This window comes from Orcinus orca, chromosome 4 (genome assembly GCF_937001465.1).
Source record: "Orcinus orca chromosome 4, mOrcOrc1.1, whole genome shotgun sequence".
Taxonomy (NCBI): domain Eukaryota; kingdom Metazoa; phylum Chordata; class Mammalia; order Artiodactyla; family Delphinidae; genus Orcinus; species Orcinus orca.
The window spans coordinates 92,076,180-92,098,826 of record NC_064562.1 but is presented as its reverse complement, the minus strand read 5'-3'; the positions used below and the strand labels follow the sequence as shown (position 1 = coordinate 92,098,826).

General features: G+C 41.3%; 1 protein-coding gene across 8 annotated transcripts in view; it reads left to right on the top strand.

Moving 5' to 3' along the window:
- The window catches only part of TBC1D1 (TBC1 domain family member 1), a 239,342-nt gene that overhangs the window by 116,317 nt on the left and 100,378 nt on the right, over nt 1-22,647 (top strand). For 7 of the 8 annotated variants that reach the window (XM_049709615.1, XM_049709612.1, XM_049709610.1 and 4 more), the window contains 2 exons: nt 19,707-20,165; nt 22,110-22,199. In XM_049709615.1, the coding sequence (XP_049565572.1) occupies nt 19,707-20,165; nt 22,110-22,199 (549 nt within the window). The remainder of the gene's footprint in view (nt 1-19,706; nt 20,166-22,109; nt 22,200-22,647) is intronic. The other variant, XM_049709609.1, reaches the window with a different exon arrangement.

Here is a 22,647-nt window from a genome sequence, read left to right as displayed (position 1 = left end):
GTGGGATCTTCCCAGACCGGGACACGAACCCGTGTCCCCTGCATCAGCAGGAGGACTCTTAACCACTGCGCCACTAGGGAAGCCCCATATTTTCAAATAAATATATTTAAATTAAGGTTAATTAGATTACATTATTTATTTTACACTTTAAGATAGAGAAACAGAAAAGTGCCCTTCACTTGCCTCTCACATTAAAGTGTGTGTGTTTAGTAAACACTGACACAAACCTGCAGGGTCCACAGAAATGAATCAAATGACACCCCATTCCCAGCCCCAAATGTCAGTGCTGTGACCTGTATTACCACAGCAGGCCGGGGCCCGTGGGAATGGAGGTGCTTGAACGGGTCTGGAAGAATCAGCAGATGCTAGTGGAGAGTCGATGGAAGAAGATTCTAGAGTAAAGGCTGCCCTGCATGCCTGCATTTGTCAGATGTGAGCTGCAGCTTAAATGAGTTTCTTGAAATGAGAATTCAAAGGTATTTGTTTTGTCATATTTTCCTACCGTCCCATTGGCAGGGCTAACATAAAGTTGACAGTTGAAAATTATTTTCATTTGTTTGTATATTAGACTAAATTGTCATAATCAAGGACTAGCTAGGCAATACATCACATCAGACTCAAATTGAGTACTTATAACGTGTGAAAAGAGTTGTAACGTTTTTACATTGATGAAGAATTTACATAGAAATTAATTCCGTAACTCTAAGTAATGGACATTTGAGTTTTAACCCACTTAGATTTTGCTTCCCTTATGGGCTGCATCATAACATTGTAATATCCCTTTGTAGACTTCGATGGCTAAAGCTTCTGGTCTAGTTTTCCCATTTTCAGCTAGATTTATGTGTGCATTGTGGCAGTGGGATGGCTTTGTTTTATTGTTCATCTATGCAGTATATACACACCATGATCCTGAGAGAGATGGCTGGCGGTGGTGGTGATCTTATGTTTGAGTTATTGTAGCTGGTCCCTCCGCTGCACCTGCCCCCCAACACCCCCGCTTCCTTAAGTCCAAGAATCCTTAACCTGGAATCTGAGGATGGAAGTTGGGAGTGGGGGTCCCTGAACTTGGATGGGGAAAAAAATTCACCTTTATTTCCACTAACCTTTAACTGCAGTTTAACATCTTCAGTTATGAGTCATCACCCTCCCCGTAGCATTAGCAACTCCTGTGATAGTAACATCAATAAAATCACGTGTTTTCATATTGCATTATAGTTGCCACACATCTCTCAAAAATACTCTATATTCTCATCATTACTTTGAATTATGGCAGACATACGATTTGCCGCTAGACCTTGTTAAATTTGGTGATAAGCACATAATGCTTTATCATAATTATTTGGATAATTCCCTCCTGGTATAATTCTTTTGTATTGCTTTGTGTAAATGCCTATGGCATTTAAAAATCTAACTCTGAGAAGAGTCCGTAGGGGTTTGTCAGAGGGTGTCTGTGGCACAGCGAGTTTAGGAGCCTCTGCTTTGGTCCCTGGGGTGCATTTGAGAGAGCATACCAACATTTACTTTGGGAGGACTGGTAGGAATGTGGGGTATGTAATTAAAAGCTGAGATACCGTCTCTCATTCCCATACATCCTTGCCTGTTGTCTTAACCCCTGGCAGCATGGAGCTTTGCACTGCCTCGGTAGCTCTTGTGGTCATTGTAATATACGCTCACCACAAAGAAAAAGCGTTAAAGTACATTCTCTATAGCCTTTGAAAAAATACGCTAAATGATTCCCATCCAAAAATGGTTAAAATAAAAATAGTTTAGGTGCTTAAAGGGGCAGCCTTCAGCTGTCTAGAAAAATCTTATAATCCAAAAAGATTTAGTCTCAGTGTTTCTGGTTTGCTATTTTTAGAGCATTTGTTCCTTCTGCAAATATTTGTTGCATGTATACTATGCACAGGCATTGTGTTGGAGATTCCACAGGTTTATCATGGTTTCTCTTCTAAGGTTTACTTGAGATATCTCTTATCACTTAAAAACCTTGAAATCACTAAACTTTCATTTTCAATTGCAATCATTCATACATTGAGCATACTTGCTGTATGCCAGGCACTGTCCTAGGCACTTTGGGCTGTATCAGTGAGCAAAATAGACAATAATTTTGCTGTCTTATAGCTGATGTTCAAGAATTTAGGTGTTTTCTGCTCTGAAGTTTGTAGGGCTGTCCTGAAAGTGCCACAGAAACTGTTTGCCACTCACAGACCTGTGTAGTTTTGTAAGGTAGTGGTTTTCACTCTCTGTTCCTGTGGGCCTTGTGACACCTCAGGGCTGGCAGGAGGAAGGAGAAGGGAATGTCCTCCTTCCCCAGCTCCATTTTTTTTTTTTTCATTTTAACATCTTTATTGGAGTATAACTGCTTTACAATGGTATGTTAGTTTCAGCTTCACAACAAAATGAATCAGTTATATATATACATATGTTCCCATATCTCTTCCCGCTTGTGTCTCCCTCCCTCCCACCCTCCCTATCCCACCACTCCAGGCAGTCACAAAGCACCCAGCTGATCTCCCTGTGCTATGCGGCTGCTTCCCACTAGCTATCTACCTTACGTTTGGTAGTGTATATATGTCCATGCCTCTCTCTCACTTTGTCACAGTTTACCCTTCCCCCTCCCCATAGCCTCAAGTCCATTCTCTAGTAGGTCTGTGTCTTTATTCCTGTTTCACCCCTAGGTTTTTCATGACATTTTTTTCCCTTAAATTCCATATATATGTGTTAGCATACGGTATTTGTCTTTCTCTTTCTGACTTACTTCACTCTGTATGACAGACTCTAGGTCTATCCACCTCATTACAAATAGCTCAATTTCGTTTCTTTTTATGGCTGAGTAATATTCCATTGTATATATGTGCCACATCTTCTTTATCGATTCATCCAATGATGGACACTTAGGTTGTTTCCATCTCTGGGCTATTGTAAATACAGCTGCAATGAACATTTTGGTGCATGACTCTTTTTGAATTATGGTTTTCTCAGGGTATATGCCCAGTAGTGGGATTGCTGGGTCATATGGGTCAATTGTAGTATTTTAAGGAACCTCCATACTGTTTTCCACAGTGGCTGTATCAATTTACATTCCCACCAACAGTGTAAGAGGTTTCCCTTTTCTCCACACCCTTTCCAGCATTTATTGTTTCTAGATTTTTTGATGATGGCCATTCTGACTGGTGTGAGATGATATCTCATTGTAGCTTTGCTTTGCATTTCTCTAATGATTAGTGATGTTGAGCGTTCTTTCATGTGTTTGTTGGCAGTCTGTATTTCTTCTTTGGAGAAATGTCTATTTAGGTCTTCTGCCCATTTTTGGATTGGGTTGTTTGTTTTTTTTGTTATTAAGCTGCATATAAATTTTGGAGATTAATCCTTTGTCAGTTGCTTCATTTGCAAATATTTTCTCCCATTTTGAGGGTTGTCTTTTGGTCTTGTTTATGGTTTCCTTTGCTGCGCAAAAGCTTTGAAGTTTCATTAGGTCCCATTTGTTTATTTTTGTTTTTATTTCCATTTCTCTAGGAGGTGGGTCAAAAAGGACCTTGCTGTGATTTATGTTATAGAGTGTCCTGCCTATGTTTTCCTCTAAGAGTTTGATAGTTTCTGGCCTTACATTTAGGTCTTTAATCCATTTTGAGCTTATTTTTGTGTATGATGTTAGGGAGTGATCTAATCTCATACTTTTACATGTATCTGTCCAGTTTTCCCAGCACCACGTATTGAAGAGGCTGTCCTTTCTCCACTGTACATTCCTGCCTCCTTTATCAAAGATAAGGTGACCATTTGTGTGTGGGTTTACCTCTGGGCTTTCTATCCTGTTCCATTGATCTATATTTCTGTTTTTGTGCCAGTACCATACTGTCTTGATTACTGTAGCATTGTAATATAGTCTGAAGTCAGGAAGCCTGATTCCTCCAGCTCCATTTTTCGTTCTCAAGATTGCTTTGGCTATTTGGGGTCTTTTGTGTTTCCATACAAATTGTGAAATTTTTTGTTCTAGTTCTGTGAAAAATGCCAGTGGTAGTTTGATAGGGATTGCATTGAATCTGTAGATTGCTTTGGGTAGTAGAGTCATTTTCACAATATTGATTCTTCCAATCCAAGAACATGGTATATGTCTCCATCTATTTGTATCATCTTTAATTTCTTTCATCAGTGTCTTATAGTTTTCTGCATACAGGTCTTTTGTCTCCTTAGGTAGGTTTATTCCTAGATATTTTATTCTTTTTGTTGCAATGGTAAATGGGAGTGTTTTCTTGATTTCACTTTCAGATTTTTCATCATTCGTGTATAGGAATGCCAGAGATTTCTGTGCATTAATTTTGTATCCTGCTACTTTACCAAATTCATTGATTAGCTCTAGTAATTTTCTGGTAGCATCTTTAGGATTCTCTATGTATAGTATCATGTCATCTGCAAAGAGTGACAGCTTTACTTCTTCTTTTCCGATTTGGATTCCTTTTATTTCCTTTTCTTCTCTGATTGCTGTGGCTAAAACTTCCAAAACTATGTTGAATAAGAGTGGTGAGAGTGGGCAACCTTGTCTTGTTCCTGATCTTAGTGGAAATGCTTTCAGTTTTTCACCATTGAGGACGATGTTGGCTGTGGGTTTGTCATATATGGCCTTTATTATGTTGAGGAAAGCTCCCTCTATGCCTACTTTCTGCAGGGTTTTTATCATAAATGGGTGTTGGATTTTGTCAAAAGCTTTCTCCGCATCTATTGAGATGATCATATGGTTTTTCTCCTTCAATTTGTTAATATGGTGTATCACGTTGATTGATTTGCGTGTATTGAAGAATCCTTGCATTCCTGGAATAAACCCCACTTGATCATGGTGTATGATCCGTTTAATGTGCTGTTGGATTCTGTTTGCTAGTATTTTGTTGAGGATTTTTGCATCTATGTTCATCAGTGATATTGACCTGTAGTTTTCTTTCTTTGTGACATCCTTGTCTGGTTTTGGTATCAGGGTGATGGTGGCCTTGTAGAATGAGTTGGGGAGTGTTCCTCCCTCTGCTATATTTTGGAAGAGTTTGAGAAGGATAGGTGATAGCTCTTCTCTAAATGTTTGATAGAATTCGCCTGTGAAGCCATCTGGTCCTGGGCTTTTGCTTGTTGGAAGATTTTTAATCACAGTTTCGATTTCAGTGCTTGTGATTGGTCTGTTCATATTTTCTATTTCTTCCTGATTCAGTCTTGGCAGGTTGTGCCTTTCTAAGAATTTGTCCGTTTCTTCCAGGTTGTCCATTTTATTGGCATAGAGTTGCTTGTAGTAATCTCTCATGATCTTTTGTATTTCTGCAGTGTCAGTTGTTACCTTTCCTTTTTCATTTCTAATTCTATTGATTTAAGTCTTCTCCCTTTTTTTCTTGATGAGTCTGGCTAATGGTTTATCAATTTTGTTTATCCTTTCAAAGAACCAGCTTTTAGTTTTACTGATCTTTGCTATCGTTTCCCTCATTTCTTTTTCATTTATTTCTGATCTTATTTTTATGATTTCTTTCCTTCTGCTAACTTTGGGGTTTTTTTGTTCTTCTTTCTCTAATTGCTTTACGTGCAAGTTTAGGTTGTTTATTCGAGATGTTTCCTGTTTCTTAAGGTAGGATTGTATTGCTATAAACTGCCCTCTTAGAACTGCTTTTGCTGCATCCCATGGATTTTGAGTCGTCGTGTCTCCATTGTCATTTGTTTCTAGGTATTTTTTGATTTCCTCTTTGATTTCTTCAGTGATCACTTCGTTATTAAGTAGTGTGTTGTTTAGCCTCTATGTTTTTGTATTTTTTACAGATCTTTTCCTGTAATTGACATCTAGTCGCATAGCGTTGTGTTCGGAAAAGATACTTGATACAATTTCAATTTCCTTAAATTTACCAAGGCTTGATTTGTGACCCAAGATATGATCTATCCTGGAGAATGTTCCATGAGCACTTGAGAAAATTGTGTATTCTGTTGTTTTTGGATGGAATGTCCTATAAATATCAATTAAGTCCATCTTGTTTAATGTATCATTTAAAGCTTGTGTTTCCTTATTTAGTTTCATTTTGGATGATCTGTCCATTGGTGAAAGTGGGGTGTTAAAGTCCCCTACTATGAATGTGTTACTGTCGATTTCCCCTTTTATGGCTGTTAGTATTTGCCTTATGTATTGACGTGCTCCTATGTTGGGTGCATAAATATTTACAATTGTTATATCTTCTTCTTGGATGGATCCCTTGATCATTATGTAGTGTCCTTTGTCTCTTCTAATAGTCTTTATTTTAAAGTCTATTTTGTCTGATATGAGAATTGCTACTCCAGCTTTCTTTTGGTTTCCATTTGCATGAAATACCTTTTTCCATCCCCTTACTTTCAGTCTGTATGTGTCTCTACGTCTGAAGTGGGTCTCTTGTAGACAGCAAATATATGCGTCTTGTTTTTGTATCCATTCAGCCAATCCGTGTCTTTTGGTGGGAGCATTTAGTCCATTTACATTTAAGGTAATTATCGATATGTGTGTTCCCATTCCCATTTTCTTAATTGTTTTGGGTTCGTTATTGTAGGTCTTTTCCTTCTTATGTGTTTGTTGCCTAGAGAAGTTCCTTTAGCAGTTGTTGTAGAGCTGGTTTGGTGGTGCTGAACTCTCTCAGCTTTTGCTTGTCTGTAAAGGTTTTAATTTCTCCATCAAATCTGAATGAGATCCTTGCTGGGTAGAGTAATCTTGGTTGCAGGTTTTTCTCCTTCAACACTTTCAATATGTCCTGCCAGTCCCTTCTGGCTTGCAGAGTTTCTGCTGAAAGATCAGCTGTTAACCTTATGGGGATTCCCTTGTGTGTTATTTGTTGTTTTTCCCTTGCTGCTTTTAATATGTTTTCTTTGTATTTAATTTTTGACAGTTTGATTAATATGTGTCTTGGCGTATTTCTCCTTGGATTTATCCTGTATGGGACTCTCTGTGCTTCCTGGACTTGATTAACTATTTCCTTTCCCATATTAGGGAAGTTTTCAACTATAATCTCTTCAAATATTTTCTCAGTCTCTTTCTTTTTCTCTTCTTCTGGAACCCCTATAATTCGAATGTTCGTGCGTTTAATATTGTCCCAGAGGTCTCTGAGACTGTCCTCAGTTCTTTTCATTCTTTTTTCTTTATTCTGCTCTGCATTAGTTATTTCCACTATTTTATCTTCCAGGTCACTTATCCGTTCTTCTGCCTCAGTTATTCTGCTATTGATCCCATCTAGAGTATTTTTCATTTCATTTATTGTGTTGTTCATCATTGTTTGTTTCATCTTTAGTTCTTCTAGGTCCTTGTTAACTGTTTCTTGCATTTTGTCTATTCTATTTCCAAGATTTTGGATCATCTTTACTATCATTATTCTGAATTCTTTTTCAGGTAGACTGCCTATTTCCTCTTCATTTGTTAGGTCTGGTGGGTTTTTATCTTGCTCCTTCATCTACTGTGTGTTTCTCTGTCTTCTCATTTTGCTTAACTTACTGTGTTTGGGTTCTCCTTTTTGCAGGCTGCAGGTTAGTAGTTCCCATTGTTTTTGGTGTCTGTCCCCAGAGGCTAAAGTTGGTTCAGTGGGTTGTGTAGGCTTCCTGGTGGAAGGGACTAGTGCCTGTGTTCTGGTGGATGAGGCTGGATCTTGTCTTTCTGGTGGGCAGGTCCATGTCTGGTGGTGTGTTTTGGGGTGTCTGTAGACTTATTATGATTTTGGGCAGCCTCTCTGCTAATGGGTGGGGTTGTGTTCCTGTCTTGCTAGTTGTTTGGCATAGGATGTCCAGCACTGTAGCTTGCTGGTCGTTGAGTGGAGCTGGGTGCTGGTGTTGAGATGAGATCTCTGGGAGATTTTTGCCATTTGATATTATGTGGAGCTGGGAGGTCTCTTGTAGACCAGAGTCTTGAAGTTGGCTCTCCCACCTCAGAGGCACAGTACTGACTCCTGGCTGCAGCACCAAGAGCCTTTCATCCACACGGCTCCTTAATTTGGGATGCTTCGTTGTCTATTCATGTATTTCACAGATGCAGGGTACATCAAGTTGATTGTGGAGCTTTAATTCGCTGCTTCTGAGGCTGCTGGGAGAGATTTCCCATTCTCTTCTTTGTTCTCACAGCTCCCAGGGGCTCGGGTTTGGATTTGGCCCCGCCTGTGCGTGTAGGTCGCCGGAGGGCGTCTGTTCTTTCTTCAGACAGGATGGGGTTAAAGGAACCGCTGATTCGGAGGCTCTGGCTCACTCAGGCCGGGGGGTAGGGAGGGTCACGGAGTGGGGGGCGGGCCTGCGGCGGCAGAGGCCGGCGTGACGTTACAGCAGCCTGAGGCGCGCCGTGCGTTCTCCCGGGGGAGTTGTCCCTGGATCCCGGGACCCTGGCAGTGGCGGGCTGCACAGGCTCCCCGGAAGGGGGGTGTGGATAGTGACCTGTGTTCGCACACAGGCTTCTTGGTGGCGGCAGCAGTGGCCTTAGCGTCTCATGTCTGTCTCTGGGGTCCGCACTTTTAGCCGCGGCTCGCGCCCGTCTCTGGAGCTCCTTTAAGCAGCGCTCTTAATCCCCTCTCTTCGCGCACCAGGAAACAAAGAGGGAAGAAAAAGTCTCTTGCCTCTTCTGCAGGTCCAGACTTTTCCCTGGAGTCCCTCCCGGCTAGCCGCGGTGCACTAACGCCCTGCAGGCTGTGTTCACGCTGCCAACCCCAGTCCTGTCCCGGCGCTCCGGCTGAAGCCCGAGCCTCAGCTCCCAGCCCCGCCCGCCCCGGCGGGTGAGCAGACAAGCCTCTTGGGCTGGTGAGTGCCGGTTGGCCCTGATCCTCTGCGCTGGAATCTCCCCGCTTTGCCGTCCGCACCCCTGTTGCTGTGCTCTCCTCCGCGGCTTCGAAGCTCCCCCACTCCGCCACCCGCAGTCTCCGCCCGCGAAGGGGCTTCCTAGTGTGTGTACACTTTTCCTCCTTCACAGCTCCCTCCCGCTGGGACCCGTCGCTATCCTTTTGTCTCTGTTTATTTTTTTCTTTTGCCCTAACCAGGTACGTGGGGGAGTTTCTCGCCTTTTGGGAGGTCTGAGGTCTTCTGCCAGCGTTCAGTAGGTGTTCTGTAGGAGTTGTTCCACGTGTAGATGTATTTCTGGTGTTTCTGTGGGGAGGAAGGTGATCTCCACGTCTTACTCTTCCGCCATCTTCCCCCCCAACTCCATTTTAATCAGAGCTTTGCTACTCTTATATTTTGGGGTGAGCTGGGCGAGAGTTTCATTGCCTACAGGATGTTTGGAAATTTGGTCACATTAAAAATGTGATTGGCATTATCTGTGGCTGGCTGATATGGAATAAATTTTTGTCACTTATTACCAGTTCTGTACTGAAAGGCAGTTGGAATAATAGCAAGCTCATTGCCTTTAGGTGCTGTTACTTTAATAATAGAGAGTTGACCTTTTCTTACTTGGCAAATGTGAAGGTCACAGTTGGCATTTTTTGGACCTAATATGTGCTAGGCTCTACACTAACAACTTTCACATTGTTTAATTTTCTCCTCAAAACAACCTAAAAGGGTAGCTGGTAATATCCAATTTTTATATAAGAGGATGCCGAGCTTCTAAGAAGCTGGGTGTCCTGCTCAGACTTGCACATGAAGTGGCAGAGTTTGGAGCTTATTTTGGCATTTCAGCTCCAGAGTTCCCTGTAGGAACTGTCAGTGCAGTAGATTCATGGCTTCAGCTGGGGAAGGAGTTAGGGCTGACTTTTTCTATCTTTTTAAAGTTTATTCTGTTTCTGCTCCCACATGCCCTCTCTCCCCCATCTCCCTCCAAATGGAATGTGTCTCTGTGGTCTAATAAGCAATACTGGGTTCACTCTCATCTCTCTTACTTACCTCCCCCCCTTCCCACATGCACACAAACACTTCATGCTCTAAACGCAGCTAGGGGAAGCCTAAGTGGTATATGCAAAGTTTGGGGTGCTCCTCACACATTTGCCAGAACGGCTTCTGATTGAGCAGAATTCATGACAGGTAGCATGAGGTTAATTGGAATTGGATCCTGAATAGGTTAAAAAAAAATTTTTTTTTTTTGGTATTTCCATTGTGTACAGTGTTTGCAGTGAATGAAATTGATGCTGTGATTGGAAAGGAATGAGATGGTTCTAGAATGGGTCGACACTATGCCCATGACGATAAATGCAGAACACTATGATCCTTTTTTTTTTTAAGTAAAGGAAATGACCATTTAGTATACACAAGCAGCCGTAGGTAAGAAAAAAACTGCTAACTCTGATATCTCTGGGCTTGGGATTATAGGCAACTTTAACTTTATATGTTTTTGTATTTTTCTTTTATATGGATGTGTATTAAGCTTGTTACTGAAAATAAAAGATGACTAAAGAGTACATTCTGCTGCTGAGTTTAAAAAGGAGTCTGGGGACTTCCCTGGCAGTCCGGTGGTTAAGACTACTTGCTTCCATTGCAGGGGACATGGTCCGGGAACTGTGGCTTCATGAACTGTGGGTTGGGTGGGCCTGTGTGTCCCACCTAACGAGTTTAATATGTTTGGTCCTGGGTGATTTTAGGTAGAAGCAAAACACTATTGGTGCCCAGTGCTCTAGCTGGTTTCACTGCTTTGTTTATAAATGCACGCTATGTGACCAAATATTCCTTTATTGAAGATCTCTCCTCAGTGATAAAATTTCAAAAGGGCATCATTTATAGAAACTAATTATGGCGTGTGTCCTGGAGAAGGAGCCAGCGCTCTGTTTAACGGTTTCTTATAGCACGTTTATACGTTTTTAGTTGCCCTGCCTTGTAGAAGAGAGACCGCAGTAGCCCTTTTCAAAGATTATGTAACATACGTAACTGATACCGGGTGATTGCTATGGTTAACTGCTAGTTCGTTATATTTGTGAATGTTTCGTAATCTTGGAGAGATTATTTTGAAGTAAACTTTAATCAAAATTATAGAGTAGCATTTCTTATAAGGCATTTGCTCTTACGTGTTTAACAACCTGAGACCTCTGAAATACAGTCAGTTTATTTGCAAATCAGATTTGCCCTTAAATGGTATAACTAGCTTGTCAGATATCTGTGGCGAGTCTTGTGTTTTTGTCTTCACTAGTTTGTTCATCTGTGCTGTGAGCAGGGTCTGGATCTGTGCAGTTGGGCTGCTTTATTGCTGTTCACAGCTTGCCTAGGGTCTTAATAATCCCATGGATTTTGGGTGTGATGGTGTAGCGGGCAGGGAGAGGAGCGCGTTCCTTACCTAGGGGCATGACAGAGGACAGGTGGTAAGAGAGCTGAGAGCTGTCAGGTGCTTCCAAAAACTGCAGGTGCCAGGGCCCCACCTCCACAGGCTGCTTCACCTCAACTGATGAGTAGTCACTCATTTTTAAAATTACTGGCAGTTCTAATGTGCGGCCACATTTGAGTTGCGAATCAGTGCATTAAATGAAGAGGGTTGGACTTTGAGGACTCATGTTCCCAGGTTGAACATCCAGTGATTTCTGTCAGTGTTTATGCTGACCATTGAAAACGTCTTGGCTTCTAAAAATTGTTTTAGAAAACTTAACGAAACAACTTCCTAATTTTACAGCAATATCTTCTCCTACTCTTCCTTTCTTCTCCCACCTTCTTTTGTTAGCTCCTGCAGCTATTAAATTACTTCTCGAGTTGGATTTTAGTCTCATTGTTTTAAGTGTTTGTAGAAAAGTGCCAGTTTAGCCAGAAGGTTGTAGTGAACCTTTCAAACGATTATTTTGGAACATGACGCTGGGTTTTGTGTTTGCATTGCACCTTTCATGGGGTTTAAAAGCTACTAAGATAAGAGTTTATCCAGTTTGCCATATCAGAACTAGAGTGGCTGAATACTACTACTTCTGTTTGACCTGGAGGATAGAAAGATGAGGCAGTCCTGACTGAGGGTGTGAGACCTGCGTTAGGGGCCAGGAGTCATCAGCGTTTCTGACGTGCCAGGCGCTTCCCCAGCCAGCTCACAGCACGTTTGATCTTTATTTTGGGAAGATGTAATGCATTCATCTGCCCTTTGGCTAATTGTAAGTGCACAGCAGGAGTGGAGGCATTGGTTCCCTTTGAGGAGTCATGACAGACCTCTCCTGGGGACCAGCCTTCTCCAGCACGCATTGGAAATTGCACATGCAGACGTGTCTCTTCCTCCCTGCACTGTGAACCTCTACTAAGGCCAGGAGGAATCTCGTCTCATTCACTGTATGAGGTGTATTCACATCTTTATTTCGAATCTAGTCTTGACAGGCTGGACTGTTGGGTAATATGAATGCTCATGCATGTCTTATATAGAGAGCATTAGACAACTGTCTTATTCTCTTTAAATAACCTGAGTATGGAGCACTAGTAAGAAGGTATTTTCTTAGTCGTTTTGTGTGAAATTCAAGACATGTAAGGTAGAGTGAGGCGACACGGTTTAATTTCGTTTTCTTCCCCTATTTACGTTGTTTATGACCAGTAAGTACAAATAACCACTCATCAACAAAAAGAAAACACAAGTCTGTTCCTTCTGGAAAATAATTATGTGGAATGATTATTTTCTGTTTGAAGTGCTTGTTTTAACTCCTTGCAGTGTGGGAACATTTAATCCAACGGACAAAACACAGTGTGGCCTGCCATGTTTTTGCAATTTTGGAATGCTTTAATCTTAAATAACAGGAGGAAATGCTAGAGTTCTAAATGCAAATATGGGCTGCTTTAGATTCATTTAATATTTTATTTGTTACTAGTTGGCAGAAAAACAAACGTGTAAACGTACAGCAAGATGGCTTTTTGTTCTAAATACTGTTTCAGGAGCTCTTTCCTAAGTCCTTGTGAATAAAGTTACACTTGCCGTGTGTTTATAATCCTTTAAAATCCTCAAATCCTTAAAAAGAAACTTGACCCACAGGTTTAAATAAGGACTTTATTTACAGAAATGAATATTTCTAATTCTCTTAGAGTATCATTTTCTGGCTACTTATACAACAATATTCACTCAAACCTGCTACAGAAACTTCATACTATACTGTGTATTTGTTAGTATGTGAATTCAAAAGAAACTTGTTTTGGCTGTGAAATAAGTGCAGACTTGCTTTAAAATTGACCTTTAGTATAAATTCAAATAGGTTGACAGAAGAGCAGTTCAGTAAATTTTTATATGTCTAAAAGGGCCTGTTTCTTCATCATTGGCGATTCATTTCAATTTACATTTTTGTTGTGATCCCTGTTATTGAAAGAAAACCAAATCTCAAACCCTCATTGAATTTATCTCAACAAAATGCTTTTCAGATTCTTGTTTTTGCTGCAGTTAGTTGATTTACTTTATCTGCTTATCTGCAATCAGAAATGACGTAGATATTACTGCTGTGACTAAACTAAAAACAGATTTTTTTCAAAGTACTCAGATTATATCGTGGGAATAAACTCCACTGACCTCAGCCTATTTGCCCTGAAAGTGTCTGTATGTTTGCAGTAAATATTGTAACTTGAAGTATACGTTCTCATAGACTAAAGTGTCACCTTGAGACATTTTTCAGTTGCTTGCTTACTTTGGACGGTCAGTGTGGGCATCCCCTCTTTATTTTATATATGTCTGTCTGTAAGCTGCCAACTTCAGCAGACCCGTCTCAGCCCTTGGTTTAGTTTCAGCCCCCTCCTCTCCCTTTCTTGAAGAAGGAGTGCTTGTTTCCTTTGCCATCTCTGGCATCATCCTTGCCTGCCTGCCTGTCCTCCTGCTTCTCTGCCTGTGATTCCTCAGCTTCTTTATACCTGAAATGTTGGTGTATCCTAAACATCTCATCTTTGCCCTCTTCCTTTACTTTCCCTTTTTCTGTTCTCAAGGCATCAGCCACCTCTGGTCTGTGTATATGTGCTGGTGATGTCCGGTCTAGCTCTCCTGTCTTGGACTCCAGGCTGGCTTGTCCAGCTGCCCACTAGATGCCTTTACGTTCAAGTCCTCTTGTTCGTACTCAGCATGGACAGGAGCAGAGCTCATTGTAATCTCTCCTCAAGCCTGCTGCCTCTGTATTCCCTACTGAAGAAGTCTAAGCCAGAGCCCTGTGAGTCCCGTGCCGTCTTCCACACCCTCAATGCCCCTGTCTGGGTAATCACCAAGTCTTGTGGGTCTGTCTTCCAGAATCTTTCACGCAGCCTTTCTCTCTGTCTTCAGTGCTTGCTGCTTAGTCCAGGTTCCCAGCAAACCCCATCTCTGTTACTGTAAAGGGTTCTAATCAAACTTCCCTCCAGGCCCCACTCCCTTCCAAGGCAGAGGGCTACCTTGTGTTCATCTCACACTTCTGAATCCCTACCTTCTGGCATCCAGTCATACCAAGGACAATGTTTGAAACTAAAATGAAGTCAGTGGCCCAGTTCCCTTATGTAACAAGCAACAGTATAGGTGAGTCTAGGACAGAGTTATAAAGAATAGAGAATTCAGGGGCTTCCCTGTGGCGCAGTGGTTAAGAATCCGCCTGCCAACGCAGGGGACACGGGTTCGATCGCTGGTCCAGAAGATCCCACATGCCGCGGAGCAGCTAAGCCCGTGCGCCACAACTGCTGAGCCTGTGCTCTAGAGCCCGTGCACCGCAACTACTGAGCCTGCGTGCCACAACTACTGAAGCCCACGCGCCTAGAGCCCAGGCTCCACAACAAGAGAAGCCACCACCGTGAGAAGCCTGCATACCGCAACAAAGAGTAGCCCCCTCTCACAACCAGAGAAAAGCCCATGTGCAGCAATGAAGACCCAGCGCAGCCAAAAATAAAATAAATAAATTTATTAAAAAAAAATAGAGAATTCAGGATTTCATCACAAGTGGACAGTATGCCTTCATTTTTCTTTTTTAAAAAAATTTTTATACAATTTTTAAAGGTTACTTTCCGCTTACAGTTACTACAGAATATTGACTATATTCCCTGTGTTCCACAATACCTCCTTGAACCTGTCTTACACCCAGTAGTTTGTACCTCCTGCTCCCCTACCCTTATGTTGCTCCTCTCCCCACTGGTAACCACTAGTTCTCTATATCTGTAAGTCTGCTTCTTTCTTGTTGTATTCACTAAATTTGTTGTATTTTTTAGACTTCACATATAAGTGATTTTCTCTTGACTTATTTCACTTAGCATAATGCCCTCCAAATCCATCCACGTTGCTGCAGATGGTAAACTTTCATTCCTTTTTATGGCTGAGTAGTATTCCATTGTATATATATATACACCACCTATTCTTTATCCATTCATATGTTGATGGACACTTAGGTTTTTTCCATGTCTTGGCAATTGTAAATAATGCTGCTGTGAACATTGGGGTGCATGTATCTTTTCAAATTCATTTTTGTTTTTCTCAGATGTATACCCAGTAGTGGAATTGCTGGGTCATATGGTAGTTCTATTTTTAGCTTTTTGAGAAACCTCCATGCTGATTTCCACAGTGGCTGCACGAATTTACATTCCTACCAACAGTGTACGAGGGTTCGCTTTTCCCCACATCCTTGCCAACATTTGTTATTTGTGTTCTTTTTGATGATAGCCGTTCTGTGACAGGTGTGAGATCATTGTGGTTTTGATTTGCATTTCCCTGATGATTAGTGATGGTGAGCAGCTTTTCCTGTGCCTGTTGGCCATCTGCCTTTCTTCTTTGGAAAAATGTCTATTCTTCTGCCCATTTTAAAAATTGGGTTGTTTGTTTTTTTGATGTTAAGTTGTATGAGCTGTTTATATATGTTAGATATTAATCCCTTATTCGTCATATCATTTGCAAATATTTTCTCCCATCTACTAGACTGTCTTTGTTTTGTCAGTGGTGTCCTTTGTTGTGCAAAAGCTTTTAAGTGTAATTAGGTCCCCTTTGTTTGTCTTCACTTTTATTCCCTTTAGGAGATGGATCCAAAAAAATATTGCTTCAATTTATGTCAAAGAGTGTTCTGCCTATGTTTTCCTCTAGGAGTTTTATAGTATCCATTCTTACATTTAGGTCTTTAAGCCATTCTGAGTTTATTTTTGTATATGTGTTAGAGAATGTTCTGATTTCATTCTTTTACATGTAGGTGTACAGCATCACTTATTGAAGAAACTGTCTTTTCTCCATTGTATATTTTTGTCTCCTTTGTCATAGATACTGTAGATTAATTGACCATAAGTGTATGGGTTTATTTCTGGTTTTTCTATCCTGTTCTGTTGATCTGTATGTCTGCTTTTGTGTCAGTACAAAATCATACTGTTTTGATTACTGTAGCTTTGTAATATAATCTGAAGTCAGGGAGTGTGATTCCTCCATCTCTGTTCTTCTTTCTCAAGATTGTTTGGCTATTCGGGGTCTTTTGTGTTTCCATATACATTTTAAAATTATTTGTTCTACTTCTGTGAAAAATGCCATTGGTAGTTTGATAGGGATTGCAGTGAATCTGTAGATTGCCTTGGGTAGTATAGTCATTTTAACAATATTGATTCTTCCAGTCCAAAAACACGGTATGTCTTTCCATCTGTCTGTGTTGTCTTCAATTTCTTTCGTCAGCATCTTAATAGTTTTTGGAATACAGGTCTTTTGCCTCCTTAGGTATGTTTATTCCTAGGTGTTTTATTCTTTTTGATGCAATGGTAAATGAGATTGTCTCCTTAATTTGTTTCTGATAATTTGTTGTTAGTGTATAGAAATGCAACAGATTTCTGTGTATTAATTTTCTTTAATTAATTAATTAATTTATTTTTGGCTGCAGTGGGTGTTTGTTGCTGCATGCGGGCTTTCTCTAGTTGCGGCGAGTGGAGGCTACTCTTAGTTGTGGTGTGCAGGCTTCTCATTGTGGTGGCTTCTCTTGTTGCGGAGCGTGGGCTCTAGGTGCGCGGGCTTCAGTAGTTGTGGCACATGGGCTCAGTAGTTGTGGCTTGCAGGCTGTAGAGAGCAGGCTCAGTAGTTGTGGCACATGGGCTTAGTTGCTCCGTGGCATGTGGGATCTGACCAGACCAGGGCTTGAACCCATGTCCCCTACATTGGCAGGTGGATTCTTAACCACTGTGCCACCAGGGAAGTCCCCAGTATATTAATTTTTGTATCCTGAAACATTACTGAATTCATTGATGAGCTCTTGTAGTTTTCTGGTACCATCTTTAGGATTTTCTACGTATAGTGTCATGTCATCTGCAAACAGTGACAGTTTTACTTCTTCCTTTCCAATTTGGATTCCTTTATTTCTTTTTCTTTGATTGCTTGGCTAGGACTTCCAAAACTGTGTTGAATAAAAGTGACAAGAGATCCTTGTCTTGTTCCTGATCTCAGAGTGAGTGCTTTCAGCTTTTCACTGTTGAGTATGACGTTAGCTGTGGGTTTGTCATATGCCTTCATTTTTCAAAAAATGGTGCTCAGGTCTGTTCTGGTTAAGGGAACTGAACTATCAAAGTTTTGCAAACTTAGGCACATGTGGAGTCCACTTTTTATTTAGTCTCCTAGTGTACTTGAATGACTTACAGAAATGTTTTAAAAACGTTAGATTTTTAACTATTTACAATTTATTGTTGAAACTGTGTTTGGCAATATGCCTTCAAATATTCTGAAGTTGTTATATTCTTGTCAGGATCCCTGAGATTTTTTTTTAACCCCAATTATCTCCTTGATACCCATATTCACACAGCTCACTAGAGCAGGGAGAGGCACCTGCTAGAGCAGGGAGAGGCACTGGTCTTTGACTAAAGCGTGTGTTTCGAAGATTCTAATCAAAGGATAGGAGAGATTGGTGGTAGGAAAAATGACCACAGCTCAACTCTGACCAAGGACGATGTACTCTTTAGCCTCCTCTGACCTTGTGAAGCGAGGGAACAAGCAAGTTCTCTACTTTGTGTCTTACTTGTGTTTGTACCTTTTATTGCTGAGTCACCATAAATTCATGTGACTTCACACATTTTCTCTCCCCTTTGATATGTAACGAAAGACACCATTCATTACTCACTTCAGATGCAGTGGAAGACCCAGCATATAGAAATGTCAGTTATTGTTTTAAAAAAAGCCTCAAAACACTGAGTAAGCTTTGAATTTTCTGTTCAGAGAGTGGGGTTAGTAATTAGGAAGATTCACATGGCTCCTGATAAAATAATTTTACCCACTTGCTCAGAAAAGCGGCAAGGTTTTCACTTGCATAAATCGTTTTTCTTTTTTTTTTTTTGAAAAAGTCATTATTCTTTACCCTTACAGAAACAACTTTTACCTGAAAAATCTTGTAAGCATTTTTTTTCCCCCAGAGAGAAAAACAGGCTGTTTTTGCCAAGTTCCTGTAGTGACTGGTTGGCAAAGGTGTGAGTGAAATCTAGACTTTCTACTTTCTTCTCTCTGTCCTTTTATATTGATGAACAATTTTTAGGCCTCCACAGGATATGTAATTATTTGTCAGTGGAGGAATGAGCTACAGCTCAAGCAAATACTCTGGGCACATGGTTGCTTGACGCTGAAATTCTGGCTTCCTTAGTGTCATTTAGGTCTTATGCTTCAGGAATTAATTTTTTAAAACATAAAATCTCTGAAGATAAAACTGACTTTTTGTACGATAAAAGATCTTGAAAGGATATATCTTAATCTTTATGGCAGAGATTGTCTTTAAGGTGTGCTCGGTACGAAATCACAAAGAGAAAAGTCTTTTGAGTCGTTGGGTCTTTGGGGATTATGTTATGAACACAGAATATAAGCTTGCTTCTTAAAATCCACTAAAACCACCTCCCTTTACTGTATGTATTGATCTTTGACTTGAATTGAAAAGGGGTTCTTTTCCCTCTATGTCATTAAAAAGACATTGGGCCTATGGGTATTGGGTCTTAAATTGGATTTTCTTACAAAGAGAAAAGGAAAAATTGGCTTTGGGTGTTAGGGCATAACAAAAACTAGGCCCTTCCTTATGAAAATTGAATTTGTGCCTGTTTTGTGTTAGTACCGAGGCTGTACATCATCCAGATGATTGCACAGATGCTTATTCATGCGGTTGAGGACTCATCTCGGTCTGTGGCTTCTTTGAGGGATCTTGTCAGAAGCTAATGATGAGAGGGTGTAGCAGTAGTGCCGACAGTAGCACACGAGACCCTTTTGTTCATTCTCTTGATCATGACTACATTAGGAATCAAAGGCTTTAGAAGCTCAGTGGAAAGAAGCCCGTGTGTTGCCCTGATTATGATACTGTCATGGGTTGCTTACGCCTTGATTAAAACCTCCTAGCTGTGTAGTCAATACTATTCAACTCTTGGGAAATACAAGACTGAGGAATAAATTGTTAGTTGTCATTAGAGAAAATAATGATGTTGTGATTAGAAGAAAGGTTGTATAAGATAATTACAGTCTTGTTCTCCTCATCCCATCATTTATTTTGGAAGACTTGACGCACTGCCAAGACGCACTGCCATGAAATTAGAATAACTGCATAATGTTCTGGTGGCAGCTTCCCGGAGAAGACCTTTGGCTTTGGAGTGGGGGCACCAGCCTGGGTTTGACTTGCCACGTGTGGCTGTGTGGCTGTGAGCTCCTTACTTAAGCTTGCAGGATGTTGGGCGCGCGAATCCTCTAGCGTAGCCCCAGCGTGGAAGAGGTGCTGAGTAAATACTTTTCCCCTTCTTGTCTCTGTGTAAGTTGCCCATTTCCCTCTCCTGGTCCCAGATTCCCAGTGGGATGCTCCTTCAGGCTGATGGAATACGCCGTGTGCCGATGGGGAGAGCATGGCGTTGGCTTCTGTGGATGCGGGTCCTGTGCCGTGCCAGCCACTGCGGGTTCCAAATAACACTCCTTCCTTGCCCGGCAGGTGCCTGAGATCATCAGCTCCATCCGGCAGGCCGGGAAGATCGCCCGCCAGGACGAGCTCCGCTGCCCTTCCGAGTTCGATGACACTTTCGCCAAGAAGTTCGAGGTGCTGTTCTGCGGCCGCGTGGCGGTGGCGCACAGGAAGGCCCCGCCCGCCCTGATCGATGAGTGCATCGAGGGCTTCAGCCACGTGAGCGGCGGCGGCTTCTCCTCGGATCAGCTCCGGGCTGCGCCGCAGCCGCCGGGGGACCGGGAGCGGGGCCCACGGCCGATGCGCAAGTCCTTCTCCCAGCCCGGGCTGCGCTCCTTGGCCTTCAGGAAGGAGTTTCAGGACGCAGGCCTGCGGAGTAGTAGTTTTTTCAGCTCCTTTGAGGAGAACGACATCGAGAACCACCTGATTAGTGGACACAATATTGTGCAGCCAACGGATATTGAGGAAAATCGAACTATGCTCTTCACGGTAAAATATTATCAAAGCCTCATGCGCATCCCCAGTCTGATCTGTGTGTTTAAAAGAAAATCTGCTTTATCACGCGAAGATTCTTTGTGAATTGCTTGTGGATTTATGTGTGAATCCATATGTTTTTATACTGAATAATTCTTTTCTCAAGATAAAATCCTTATTTAGTCCCTAATTAGCCTTTGGAATTCAGCAGGGGGTCACAAAAGAGACTCTTATCTTATATCCTCTATGACTTTTATCCCCCTCCCCCATGGTTGTGAAGACACCTTTTCAATGTGGAAAGAAGAGTTAATATGTGTAAAAGAGGCCCCCAAAGGAGATTTTAAAAATGGATATTAATTTCAAGTAATGTATTTCAACAAAATCTTTTTGGAAAATACCCCTTCTTTACTATTTTTACTAATTTGTAAAATACTTACCCTTTGTTATCTGGATAATTAGATTTGGGGATAACATGATATTTGAAATTGATACCCAAGCTGAAATATTAGTTTAGCCAATTGCTCACTCACTTTTTCCTAGAAATGGTTTGGTAAACTGACAGCCAACTGCCAGAAAAGGCATGGGCAGGGAAGCTGTCCCTTGCAGTCGCTGCTCCTGGGTTCCATGCTGATCTCGGCTCTTCTGGTCAGGCTGCCCTCCCTGGGAGTCCTCTGGGTCTGAGCCGATGGGACTCAGCTGGCCCAGTAGCAAGCTGGTCTCTGACAATATAGGGAGTGGATTGTTCCTCGGCCTCCTCTGTCTCTTCTTTGGCCTAAGGCTGACTAGAGAGAGCAACACGAGCTTAAATGTAAAGTCTTGGCGTCTGTGCCTAATTCGGGGCAGAGGATGGCCCAGGAGTGAGGAAGCTGGCTGTGTGGATGTATGCAGGTTCAAGATCAAGATGGGGTGTCAGAGGCCCGATTTCTTCCTCTTTTCATGGTTGACCTAGTATACTGAAAAGAGTGCTACGTTGGCAGTCAGTCTGGTGCTGTAATGTGTGATATATATTTTAAAAAAACAAAACAAAGCAAAAACCCTCTTGGTGTCATTGGGAAAGCTGCTCAGTGCATTTATTTTCAAGTACTTATTATGTGACTGCTGTATACAGGGTCCTGTGTAATACGTTAGAAATACAGCAGTGAACAAGACAGGCATGATCTCTGCCCACGTGGAATTTAGATTCCAATGAGAGACTGGCGATTGTACAGGTAATTGTCTCACTAAAATTGTGATAAATGCCGTAAAGGAGAAGTAAAGGATGCTGTGAGGGCATCTGGGGAATCAGGGAAGACTTTCTTGAGGAAGTGATTTTCACTGAGCAGGTTTCATTGTGGCCAGCTGGGTTCAGGGAGCAGCAAGGTGAGGGAGGGGTGCTGCACAGTTAACAGTGTGGTTATTGCAACACAGTCCCCTGCTGTAATGGAGATCTGTTACGCTGACCCAGGTATGTAAGACAGTGTTAATTTGTCCTAACGCTCTAGCTTTTTTAGAAAGTCAGGTAAGCAGTAGTGAATATCTAACACAGTATGCATTCAACAAATGGTAGATTGTTTTAACAATAATTTAAGAAGACTTTTCTAATCATTAGGAAGTGTTCTAGAAATCTTGAAAGAGAAGCTCCTGTTTCCTGGGAGGTTCACTTATGTAGAAACCTCTCTTCCTTACAAAGGGGGGATGTGGGAACCTGAGGCTTAGTTGCCAACTTCTGTATATTTGGTCCTTTCACCTCAAGACTGCTGCCTGATGTAGGTGAACACACTGATGGTTGTCTGTGCTACCTGAAATCTGTAGGATAGATTGTGACCTTGAAGTGATTTTCTACATGAGATGGTCAGAATTCTATAGGAGCTTGACCCATTGAGTCTCTATTTTCATAGGTTATGAAATGAGAAAGTTCGTGTATAAATCTGAATTCAGTGTTCATAAAAAGCTAGTTTCTTTTTTTGTTTGTCTTTTAAGATTGGTCAATCTGAAGTTTACCTCATCAGTCCTGACACCAAAAAAATAGCGTTGGAGAAAAATTTTAAGGAGATATCCTTTTGCTCTCAGGTAAATGGAGATGGGTTATCAGCTCAATTGCCATTTGATTTTTTAATGAATACTTTTACCGTCATTCAGCAGAAGTGGTTACGGTCACAAGATGTATGCTTTCTAAGTACTGGGTTTGTGATCTTGCATTTCCTTTTGTGTATTAAGGCAAACTATAAATATAATTTTGAAATTAAGAATTTTGCTTTTAGCAACCATAACCTACTGGAGAAAATAGGTCTCCTTTTCTTTTTTTTCAGGCATTGGTAGTAATGTTCCACAGTCATGATTTCCAGGTGTGTGTGTGTGTGTGTGTGTGTGTGTGTGTGTGTGTGTGTGTGTGCATATTTATATATACATTCACACACGGTTAATATTTTTAAATAGATACTTATTTTTACTTTATAAAAATTCATAACTTTTGAGGTACCAAGATCATTATTTCTTCTTCCTTAAAATATAATAAATA